We start from the raw sequence: 12,051 nt of genomic DNA, 5'->3' as shown, positions 1-12,051 counted from the left end.
GAAACCTCAAAAATTCAAGGCACCACTGTTTGATGTAGCTGCTGACATCTAATGATTGTTTTCCTAAGTAAGCTTAGCAATGGTTCTCTTGTCTTGCCTTGTTCTACCCTCAGGTTATGACCATTGTAGAGTGTATCATACAGTACCTTACAAGCCTTAATGTTTAGTTGTTGTTTTTCTAAAAAAGAATGCTAGGAAAAACAAAGACCTCTGCATTTGTTGATGTACTGCCTCCAAGGCCAAGAATACGATGGACCAGAATGCCCTCTCAAAAAAGACTCAGGAGGCTGAAAAACATTTTATGGTTTATTTGGTGTTGGAGCTGGTACTACAGGTCATTGTCTTGTTGCATATATAACTTTAACCTTTTCTTTAAATGTGCTTTGGAGACAAATGTACAACTAGTCCGATACAGTACACAAAAATAAGTTCCTCTAAAAAAAAGGTATACACAAGTTCCAAAGAAGTGTTAGGAAAATATTTGGACCTACCAACAGTGAAATATTTAAGCTATTCAGCTGGCAGAGAAGGTTTGTCAATCAGTTTGACAATCCTGTGACTGCAAGAAAATAGTCTTTGGTTTCACATTGTGTTAGTTAGCTGGTTAGTTATTGTTCTGGCTAATGTTTAGACAACGTGAGGAAAAGGCAGTGCTGCTTTGAATGCTGGATTGATGTCACACCACTTCACTGTACAATACTAGGTGGCTGGAGCTATGGCTAAGAATATAAGTGTCTGAGGACAGGGAAAACCCTAGAATAGTTTCCTAATTGCGATCTTTAGGAAACTCATTTGTTCAGATCTTAGTTTGTGTTCTATTTGAAATACACCAAAGGATTTGACCTACTTGGAAAGTGCAACATTAAGACAAACCACTAAACCGTTAAACCGCAAATAGTGAATTGCTTGGACAACTTTAGAACTGCAGTTCTTTCTGAATTCCCCAGAGTGTATCTGCGCTCTTCTTTATTTTCTCCTCTTCATCAGGTTTTAGGATCATCTTCACTACATCAGTGATGCCACTGCTGCCCAGTACACAAGGAACACTTAAGAAGACATCATCTTTTATTCCGTGCAAGCCCTGAAAAGTAGGTAAGGATAGTTAGGCTAGGATTTGTGCACGTCTACTTTAGAGAGTATTCTAATGTGGAAAATTCAAGTAAGCTTAAGAGAAATTTGAATGTTGTCTCTGTTCCTCGGGATTCTTAAGTTTTTAGTTCTCAGTTAAAACAAAGAAAAGTAAGCAAGAAAGAGCTGCTCACCTTAACAGCTGTAGAGACTGGGTGCACTCTTCTTAAGTTCTTCATAATAGTTTCAGCTAGATCTGCCACGGAAAGGCCAATAGCCCATGACGTGTACCCCTTCAGTTTGATGACCTCATAGGCACTGCAGAGTGAAAGTTACTTATTAAAAAACAAGTAGCATCAGTGGAACTAATTGACAGCTGTAGGAAAGGCTTTTGATCCCTTAAACAATTTGGAGACAGCGGAGATTTGACTGATAGCTGACCGGACTGAAATGCACTGTTTGCACTTCACACCGTGCCCCTCACTAACACTAGAAACTTGGAAGTTAAAACATTTTCTTTATTTAAAGCTCACTAACCATGAAAAGTTAACTGCCAAATCTATGTTAGTCCTTAAAACACTGAAGTTGTATTATTTCTGCATTATTTGACCTTCGTTTTGGGCCACTTACTAAACCAGAAATCAGTAATGCAGTTCAGAGATGTTCTTCAACATGAGATCATACAATGGAGAACTAAAAGCAGTATTACCTGTCCACCACCTGCTTGTGAATATCCTTCCAGTGCTCCTTGTCTGCATCAGTTCCCATGTCTGGATGAAGAGCCTTCAAGGAGACACCAGCAACATTCACTCCACTCCAGACAGGCACTGAGTTGCAGAGAGATTAAATTACCTCACAAAGTAAAGAATCTTCCCAAAAGACAAGAATGTAATTCTCAGATTAACAGTTAAGGTAGGAACTACCTGGATTAGTTTGTGACACATCACAGACGTGGACTTGATTCCAAAAATAGTATAAAATGTGAGACCAATTGAAGTTGTAGGGTAAGAACCCCACAACTCATGAACTAAAAATGGCAGTAAGTCCATGCTTTGCAACAGTTCCTCAAAATAAAGATGGATTCCAAATGCACTCTATTGGGTGTCAGGAAGCAGACAGTGCTGCTCTGCTGTTGCTAGAGAAGTGCAGACTAAGTGAGAAGAGTATTGTTCTTTCTCTTGTTCTCATCTAGACTTCACACTTCCATTCTTAAATATGGCTCCTGAAGTAGTGAAGACAACTGAGTGATTCCCTCTAGATATAGTGGGAATCTCTGGGAGTCTCTTGCCGGGATCTTCACCCTCTTGCTTCTTCAGTATGCTTTTTAGAGAGTTATGAGAACAACTTAGCCTAGACATTTTTAGTCTCCTTAGGTTACAGTAATGACCTTTTCTAAGCAGAGTAACTCAGGTCAAATATAGATCATCTAAGGTTACTCTGTTGCTGTAGAAGACTTAAAGTAGGACTTGCATTCTTAAGTTCCTGCAGTGCATAAGTTTCTGAGCAGCATTCTTGTGTAGCCCTTGCAGATTATGTTTCTTGCAAAAAAAAAAAATAATAATAATAAAAAAAATAAATGAGAAGAAGCTCTGTGTAACAGCCAGGTTTTGCCCTTACCACTGGAGTCTCCATGCTCTCCAACAATCCACCCGTGGCAGCTCAGAGGATGGATGCCCAGTTTTTCTCCCATGAGGTGGCGGAAACGGGCTGAGTCCAGATTGCAGCCACTACCAATAACACGGTGTTTAGGAAAGCCACTGATTTTCCAGGCCACGTAAGTCAAAATATCCACTGTAAGTAGAACAGGGAGGATAAGTGCCAGTCACAAGCAGTTTGATATCTGGGGTAGTATCTTCTGCTTATTTGTAGGGATTTTATGTGCATGCCAGGTGGCACAGAGAGTGAAGCAATGCTCATCACCAGGTCCAGCAGTGGGCTAACATGAGCACTATTTTAAATGCAAAATTAAGATGCTGCTATGCATATAATTACCAGTGCTCCCTACTTTGTCCTGTGCTGAACTGGCAGCCCAAAGTTGGAGGGAGCCTAATTGGTTTCTCAAAGAATCAACTTGCTGAGTGTGGAGAAGGAAGATGACACTTCTTGTTATGCACTCAGTTGGCATAGCTACTTTACTAAAACCTATGCTTGGCTATATTGATATACTGACACCACTATACTGAAGAAAATAGTATTCTAAACCGAATCTCTTGATAAGCAACACGAGACAAACCTGGGTTTGAGACAATCAGCAGCTTGCAGTGAGGACTGTATTTCACAACGTTGGGAATGATGAATTTGAAGATATTGACATTGCGTTGGACCAAGTTAAGACGGCTTTCTCCTTCTTGCTGACGGGCACCAGCAGTGACAATGACCAGCTTGGAGTGTGCAGTCACGCTGTAATCTGCAAACAAAAGGCTGCGTGTCAAACGTGACCTCTTTCTATTTACGGTTCAGGAGTCCAGTTGCTTTTAGCATTGATATCTAAAACTCCCAAGTTTGAGGGTTGTTTTTTGCTTCTGTAAAAAGTTTATCGCTGCAAGTGGCAACCTTAAAAGCACGTTCAAGTCTTACTAAGCAGAAATTGACTAACAGTATTTCATACTTGTCAGCCATTGGTGGGCATCCAGGGTAGCTGTTGGGATGGCCTCTAGTGGAACAGTTGCATAGGAGGAGAAGCAAGAAGGCACTGTACTCATCATTTACTACGTGTGGATGCTGGAGCCACATATTTACTAGGGTGTGAGACTGCCTATTACTTGCCCTGGTCAAGCTACCATTGAGCTTTAAGCCGTCCACCATTTATAGCTGACAAATAACCAGCAAAGGATTCAGAAGCTAACTGCCTGGGAAATTCTTAGAGATTCATGGGTACTTAAGAAATTTATTTTTCTGTACTGAAAGTACTAGTTGGACCAACCTTAAAAAGATGCATGAAACTGTGTCACCTGAATACTGTTTCTGTAGGAACAGAAATGAAGCTAGCATCCCTCATGATTAGGATGACAGGACAAGTGCTAGACGTGGATGGCCGGTTTGATGTCGCTATCGACTAGAAATAGGTGACTCCATTGGAACCAACTACTTGCCTTTGCCAGATGTAATCTTTGGTGTTCTGAGAAAGAGGCTGCCATGCTGGAGATCAAGCATTTCTCCTTTCAGCTTGTCCTCCACAACATCAACAAGGGTAAGTTCATCTGCCAACTCCTGTGTGAGACCAGCATTAAAGAGTTCCGTTTATTACGAATTGAGTTATTTACTCAGAGAAAACTGTGAAGTTATGATTCTTTTATGAGTAGCGATCAATTTAACCAACTGAATTCATCATGACTTAATTTCCTCCCAAATTGCATTTTTAAATTAGTCTCCTGGGATATCCACTTGAGTTAGTTGTATACCTTTCATATCTACATTGTATGTCAAATAGTTGGACAATTTAGCAGGACAGTGATGAAGAATAACTTAATACTTGTTCATAAGCAACCTAGTTTGCAATTAAGTAAAACAAGACTGGTGTTGCCACAGTATTTTCAATGTAATAATGCAGTGCGGAAGACAATTCAGACTGCCTTGGACCTCTTTTTACAATTCACTCTTCAAAGAATTATTCCATTACTTTTCTCAGCTTCAGACAAAATGACTCCTGAGTTCTTACTTTTTCTGTATGCCTAGAATGTTAGATGGCTTCTGCTTAGAAGGGCATCTGGAAGTCAGCCAATGGTAAATACAGCTCCTAAGAGCATATTGCATCTGATACTGGAGAAAACCTGGTTTAGAAGAACTACAAGCCATCAGCAGGAAATTGCTGAAATTTGCTGCTTCTTTTCAGGCTCAAGTAAAGGAATTACAACCAAAAGGTCGTCATACATGCTAGCTCAATTAGTCTAGTAAGGGAGATTACTTCTTGTCCCACCCTTTGAGGTTTCAGGTAGTCTGAACTGCACTGCTTCATTCTCACTTGACACTTACCTTCATCAGGATGCTGATGGCACAAGCCATTCCAACTGCACCCACACCAACCACGCTGATCTTATTGTGGGCATGAGGGTGCTCCTCTGTGTGGACACTGTGGATGAGATGTTCCTTGAGAGACATGGTGCACAGCTGAAAGAAAAGCAGTGCGTTATTTCTGCAGGCTTTGGAGCTTCCAGACACTGGAATGTTCACAACAAGCAGATAGTAAAATAAGATGATAAAAGATAGTAGGAAAATGCGTCTAAATTACATGCCTAAGGTGTGTGGCAATAAGACCAAACGGTTAAAAGCTGAACTGCTGTTGCCAATCCACCATTTAAGATTGTTCCTGCAAACACAGCCTGAGAAGTACTGATGATATAGCTGGATGGCACTCCAGCAGCATTAGCAGAATGCTCTCAGCGACCATCCATGTCACATGTAGGTAAAGGAAGCCATTTTAGTGCTTCTACAGACAGTACAGCCTGCCAACCTCCAGTCCCGCTGCCCTGAAAAACCGGTATTCTATGTCTCAAGCCTTTTCGGAGCTGAAGTTACACAACACCTTCGCAAGGCCTTCGCAGAAACGCTGTGCTCCTCAAAGTCTACTTTATGGATTTGTTTCCAAGCAGAACCTCCATCCTGCATAAGGCACCTTGCTCCTCGTGTCCCCAGGACATAATAATACTCCCGAGTACGGCTACCAGCTCTCCAGTCTCACTTTTTTTAATTTTTTTTAAGCCATCGACGTGCCTAGAGGGCCGTAACCTCCACGTGCCAAGCTCTCGCTTCCCAGCAGGGCACACAGGCACTCGGGCAGCGAGGAGAGGAATCGCAGCTGGGTGCTCGGCGATGCGGGCGCGGCTCGAGGCCTCGCGCGGGAGCCAGCGCCCACCGCACCTTCCGCCGAGCGGCTCCCCTCCCTCACCTCTCCCCCTCAGCGAACGCCCCGGCCGGCACCTACCCGGTATCTTTCCCTTGCAGCGCGGCGGCGGTCGTGGCGGGGCGGATGAGGCGGCCGTCGCCTTAAGTAAGGGCCGGGCGGCTGACGTGCGGCGGGCGGGACGCGGAGATGGGGACGTGCCCGCCGACACGTCGGGGCGGAGGGTGGCAGGCGGCGGGGGAGGGGGAGCGGAGCGGGCGGGCGGCGGCAGAACGGCGCGTATCGGTCAGTGTTCGCGCGCCCGCTGTGGGGCTGAGAGCGGTGTAGTGAGCGCTGCGCTGCCCTCCGTGTGGGCGCCCGTCTGAGGGGATCCGCACAGCGTGCCCTGTGCCGCCATATGGTACGGGGTTGGCCTGCACCACCCCTCTCGGCGACCCGTGCCATTTATGTGCCCTTGGGTGCATCTTATTGTGTGTAAGGCTCGCACTTTGCAAGTGAAGGGACTTGCTGCTGCTGTGACACCTCACTGACATCCCAGCCATGTTCTGCCATGGCGACCTGATGGGGACGGTGCCTCATTTCTTTGGGAGTCTGTTAGTGAAACCAAAGAAACAAGAAACGCAGCTGAGGAAACATCTGAAAAGGCTTGAAAAATAGGATAAGGAGAGATGTACGTCAGTCTCAAGCCAGAAACACAGAGTTTTGGTTCTCACCATAAAGACGGGTCCTTTCACCAATGGACGTGTTGGTTGCAAAAACCAGAAGTGCTCTGTGCATTGCTGGCGCTGGGGGGACGAGTGACTGCTGTGAGGCGAGCAGGGTGGGCTGCAGGAGCTGTGGGACAGAGGGGAAGGTGCTGCTGAGCAGCCCTAACGCCACCTGCATGCAGAACAGAAGGCAGCCGTAGCATGTAGCTGTGCTGTTCTGTATTACGTGGGGTTCGCTGAGCACCTTGTTCCGTCAGCAGTTAAGGAAGTTAAGTTCTGCATCCCAGGAATTCACATTGATGCTGTGTGGGGGGGGGCGTGAACATCTCATCCAGTTCTAGACATCAGCATTACACAACGCTGTAAGAGCTAGTGTCTGTCTGGAAGGATAGAAAACAAACAACTGACAGAAAAACACCAATAAACATTTTCTCCCAATAAAAAATTTGGCTTCCAAAGATTCTGAATGTAAGATAAGACAAGGCTGGCTGGATAGGGTACATTAAATATGTAACTAGCATAGATCAAATGGTACTTTTCACAGAATCACAGAATCACAGAATTGTTACGACTGTCATGGTGAAACCAAAGTTTTTAAGATAAAAATGTTGGTATGGTAGGACAGTTCTAATTCTGTGGCTCAGGCAAATAAAATTGGATTTGGTTTTTGGGGCATAGGCTCTAGTAAAATCTTACTTGCTCGTGTTTGTGCTGCTTGTTACTGAGAACAGAAGTGAGACCAAATCTCCATTATTTATAACACAGGGTAACTTAGAGCATCAGGTTCCTCTTAGCTGTCTAGTACCTATTCAAATACCAGAGGGCCTGCCTTTAATACAGTTGGTCAGAGCAAACTGAGTAGGATGTTTCAGTACCATTATGGTCCCAATTTGTCTTCAGTGATGGTCAGCAGATAGAAGCCTTGTTTCGTTAAAAATAAGTTACAGGTTTTAATATGCTAGTGTTAACTAGCCTGGCTTACAAAAATGTGAAGGTTGCAAATGCCAAATTTTTCTGTTTGTGTGTCCTTTATGATCTTAGGAGCAGCAGTGGAAGCTCAGGAGGTGAGCAGTCATCTGGCATGATTGACAGACTCATGAAAAAAAAACCACAGAATGAGATGAGCAAATGAAAGGTATTGTTCTTGCACATGGAAGATGGAGGCAAGGTTTGTTGTGATTGCTTTTAAGTGACTGACTTTGACTGTAGGGATGGGGTCGATTTTCCTCGCTTGTATACATAAGGAATTTTATTCTTCCTGTTATTTTTTCACTGTTACCTTCCATTGCAGTAGTGGGAAGTGCTGAAGCTAGAGTGGTGAAAATGTCTGAAATGTGTTTCCAGGGAAGATTATCCCTTCCTCAGCCTCATTTGAACTGTCCTAAGAACACTAAAAGCTGAAGGATGAGTTTCACTTTGGCTTGCACTAACAGGTATCACTACACATAACTGATTAGCCACAGTCTGAACACCACTGGATCCCTCTTCCTACGTTTCCGTGCATTCATGTTACAATAAGGGCACTGCTATTGCAGAGATCTGTTTTGCTGCTTCTCTTTCTTTGCACTGTCATTGTGGCAAGTGGCTGGGGTGGGGTGATGTGCTAGCTGATGCAATTCTCATTTCCGGGTGTTTTATACATCTGTATTTCTGCAGCCTACTATTTGTAAGTGTGCACTAGGGCAAAATATATGGAAACCTGTGTAAATAATTGTCATTTTCTGAAGATTTTATTTCCCCAGTGTCCTGTTGTTGGACCTTTTTTTGTTTTTTAAATTGCAATCTGGTTTTTCTAGCTGATGTTTCAATACTCAGAACTTCCAAGTTTCATCAGTTTCTCTGTTCACCCAACAAGGCTAGTTATGTTTGCTAGCACAAGGGCAAAGGATTACGCATTCTATATGAAGCTAAAGAAAACGTTTTTTCTTGTAGCAGCTTCCCAAACTGTCACTGGACAAAACAGAATACATGACTGTCTTGCTCTCTAAAGGACGGAATTTACTCATGGAAGCATGAGTCACTGTGCAGAATTCTTCAAGCCAAATCCATCCTTTTACATAATTGAATATTTACTCATTTGCTTAGGAACTGAAGGAAATGGGACGCTCAGATAAATCACATGGTCAGAGAGCAGAGTAAGGGCAGCCTGGTGGGTGAGAATCCTTACTCAGTCTTTGCCTAACAAAGTCGCCAAGAAGTCTCAGCTGGTTCAGCACCTGCCTTCCACTGATTGTCAAAAGAGCATAATCCTTAACACATCCTCACTGCTGCCTTCTAAACTGGCAGTAGCGAAAGACCTGTTTCTCATGCTGTTTTTGAGTGCCTGGCAGGTTGCAGTAAGTGGAGACTTTCTATAAATTACAGTAAGGAGCCAGTAAGGGATATGAGAGGAGGGCTGCAGACCGCTGCCACTGCAGCTTGCCAATTCCAGAGGGCAGGCAGGTTCAGCAGCAAAAGGTCAGAGGCGTGTCCCTATATTCCATCTGGAGCAGAGGTCTCCTTGCCTTTATTTTAATATTCATATTTTGCAGCTGTCAGTTTTGATTTTCCCAGGATCCCTTCTCAGTACATCCCATGCCAGCATGATGGCTAGCTCAGGGTAAAGAGCTGTGGAGTCCCATAAAGGCAATTTTTTTTTTTCACTGGTTTTTGCCATTTGGGACACAGTGCACTTACTGGGACAGTGTTGGTCTCCCCTCCGATGAAGAACATACGTCATTGTTATTCCTTCCATAAGAGGGATGACAGCAAAGAAGATGATAATGGACCCTTCAAGGAACACATGAACAGGCTTGAGTGTTCTGTGGGCTTAGTGTGAGCCAATGAATAAAAGCAAGATAAGTGACAGCAGAGTAAGTCTCATCACAGTATTCTCTTTCTCAAAGATACTTTCCAGCATTCCAGATTTTGCATATCTGATTGACCCTGGACACATTCAGGATTACAGCAGGTTATATATTCTCTCCCATGCAAATATGACTATGGCAGAACTCTCATTTCTATGAAACAAAATGCCAAGTTATCCTTTTGGAAACCTGACATCTGGTAGTTGAAGATACTGAAGATATGACCAGTGTAGAAAACTGAGAATCTGTCTGAATATTACACACATACAGGCATGGTGGAGAGACTTGCTGCCCTGCCAGCCCTCCAGAAACCACACAAGCAAAACGTGAACTCATCCCTTTCTCTCTTTAATCTGTTTAGGAGACAGTAGCATCATAGTCAGGACTCTTCAGCAGCGTAAAGTTGGATGGGCAAGGAAGTCCTAGACAACAAAAATAGTTTGTTCCATGTTTTCCTGAGGGACACGCTTCAGTACGGAGGATGCTTCTCCTCAAAGCTTTTGCTTCAGACATCAGTGCTATACAATTACAAAATTATAAAAATACAACTTTTACAGCTCATAGTGGTTTCTGGAGCTTGTAATACATGGCTTAGTTCCTGTAGCTCTTTGTGGATCCTGGTAAATAAAATCCAGTTCTGTACCTGGAGTAGAAAAGCTGGAGAACAGGACATAATCACCTTCTGGTTTTGTACATTTTCCAGCAGATGTGGAAAATGTGTGTGCCTACGAATGACTACACAATAAATGATTATTCATTCCCTGGGAAAGGCTATGGGAGAAGAAAGATGAAGCTTAACTTACAGTTCAGCAAACTTATCAATAGAATGGAGCCAGGCAACCAGCTGCCTTCATTTCAGTCCCCCACACCTGAGGCTCTTTAAAAGAGCTGCAGCTGGGCTGGCTCTGCCCTAGGATGATAGCAGTCCTGGGGGGCGGCTGCGGCTTGTGTTACAGAGTTGAACTCTTCTGCTGTTCTCAGATGGGAGAAATGGCTTCACTGTCTCTGCATAAGGTACTCTTTTATGTCTTTTTTTTTTTTTTTTTGTGGTGGTGGTTGTTGGTCTCTCTGTGGGTGAACGCAGCCCTGCGGGCAGATGGTGGAAGGCAGGTACTGTACTGAGAGGTTATGGGGCAGGGTTCTTAAATACCATCTATATCATATGTACTCCCAGCAGAATGTGCTGCTAGAGTGGAAATAGAACAAGGCTCCAGAAGATCTGTTAGGTTATCTTTTAAGGAGTTCTGCTTCCCAGGCTTTTATGTTTTGTTGCTTAATTTTATTTTATAAGCAGAAGGTAGCTAAGAGAAAGAAAGACACACAACTTTTTCTTAATGACCAAGTTCTCCTAGTTTATGTTACCTGTTAGAAGTTTACCCCATCATCTAGGTATGTTGTAGTTCTATGTTAGCTGACTGCCATAGGTATTATGTGGTCTGTGTTTTCCTCACAGGAGTTTTTGCTGTGTACTTCATTCTTTTTACAGCAAAGATAGGTGTGTGCTCTGAGGTTCTGCTGTGCCTCAGGTAGAGGTTCAAAGTGTGGCGTGGTGTGGCAGTAAGAGGGGGCTGATTTGTGGTTATTTTCAAGATGGTCATAAATTTTTCCATAGACTTTTTTTTCTTCTTCTTCTTCTTTTTAATTTCAAACCTCCCTAATTCTTAATTGAAACATGATATGCTGCATGATGACTCAGTACTGAAGGTCTAAAATATGGCAGCGTTTTCAAAGGAAGATGAGACTGAATAGTGAGAGGTGCAACCTGTGTGGCTGAAGAGCACTGACTGGTCTTTTGACTCTGTTTCCTTACACGATGACAGAGGCTTTTTTAATGTCCTCCAGGCAGGTACCAGCAGCTCTGGCAGTGGCACAGCATTGTGCAGACATGCAGTGGCTCTCCTTAGCAAAAAGCTTGCTAACTGAAGAGGTAAAACAAAGCTGAGAAGTGGAATTGGAACCACAGAAGGGCAAAATGGTTCGTAAACATGCCTCTAGTGTTAGCACACTGGATATTTTCAGGAATGTTATGTGAATATTGACCCATAGTCCTATCAATTTGTTTTTTTCTTTTTATGTGCACTTAAATTTTAAACAGGCAATGAAATCTTGCTGCTTGCATACAGGCTGCTAACAAATCATTTCTACATCACTGTGCTGACCCTGGAGTTGCCGGTTTGTGGTGCCTTGATTCATGTGTTTAGATGGAACTTCACAAATATTTAGCAAATATTTGCAGGGCATAGTCCTGTTGTTTTGCACTCTGTAAGTTTTTCTTAAAGAGGAGGGTGTTACAAAAGAGAGTGGGTGCCTGATTTTGAGCTGCTACAGAAGCAGTCTTGATGCTTGCAGAATGTGTTGTTTCTCTAGCTTGGGCCTAATGGTAAAAGGAATGGTCAGCCTGTGTCCTGGGTGTGGCAAATGCATGGTATGCCACTCCTCACTGATTCTCTCCAACCTTGTGTTTTTCTCATTACTTCTATCCAGGCTCAGCTGTATTTGTAGACCCTGTGTCGCTCTGGCCCTAAGCAGCAGTATCTCAGTGCTGGTGCCCTTTTAAAATGCATCAGTTTGATGAAAAAGAAAATGTGAG

The 12,051-nt window shown here is 43.4% G+C and overlaps 1 protein-coding gene across 1 annotated transcript; it reads right to left on the bottom strand.

The window, feature by feature from the left end:
• Positions 1-294: 294 nt before the first annotated feature.
• LOC128087014 (L-lactate dehydrogenase A chain-like) lies at positions 295-6,465 on the bottom strand. The gene is given in 9 exon segments (XM_052696148.1): positions 295-1,081; positions 1,263-1,386; positions 1,778-1,895; positions 2,686-2,859; positions 3,302-3,475; positions 4,161-4,278; positions 5,041-5,175; positions 5,990-6,144; positions 6,147-6,465. Coding segments are annotated over 9 exon segments (1,467 nt in total). The 5' UTR covers positions 6,451-6,465; the 3' UTR covers positions 295-916.
• Positions 6,466-12,051: the final 5,586 nt, after the last annotated feature.

This window comes from Tympanuchus pallidicinctus, unplaced genomic scaffold, assembly GCF_026119805.1.
Source record: "Tympanuchus pallidicinctus isolate F22 unplaced genomic scaffold, pur_lepc_1.0 scaffold3, whole genome shotgun sequence".
NCBI lineage: Eukaryota > Metazoa > Chordata > Aves > Galliformes > Phasianidae > Tympanuchus > Tympanuchus pallidicinctus.
Note: the sequence above shows the minus strand (reverse complement) of the source record. Positions and strands in the feature narration are given on the sequence as shown.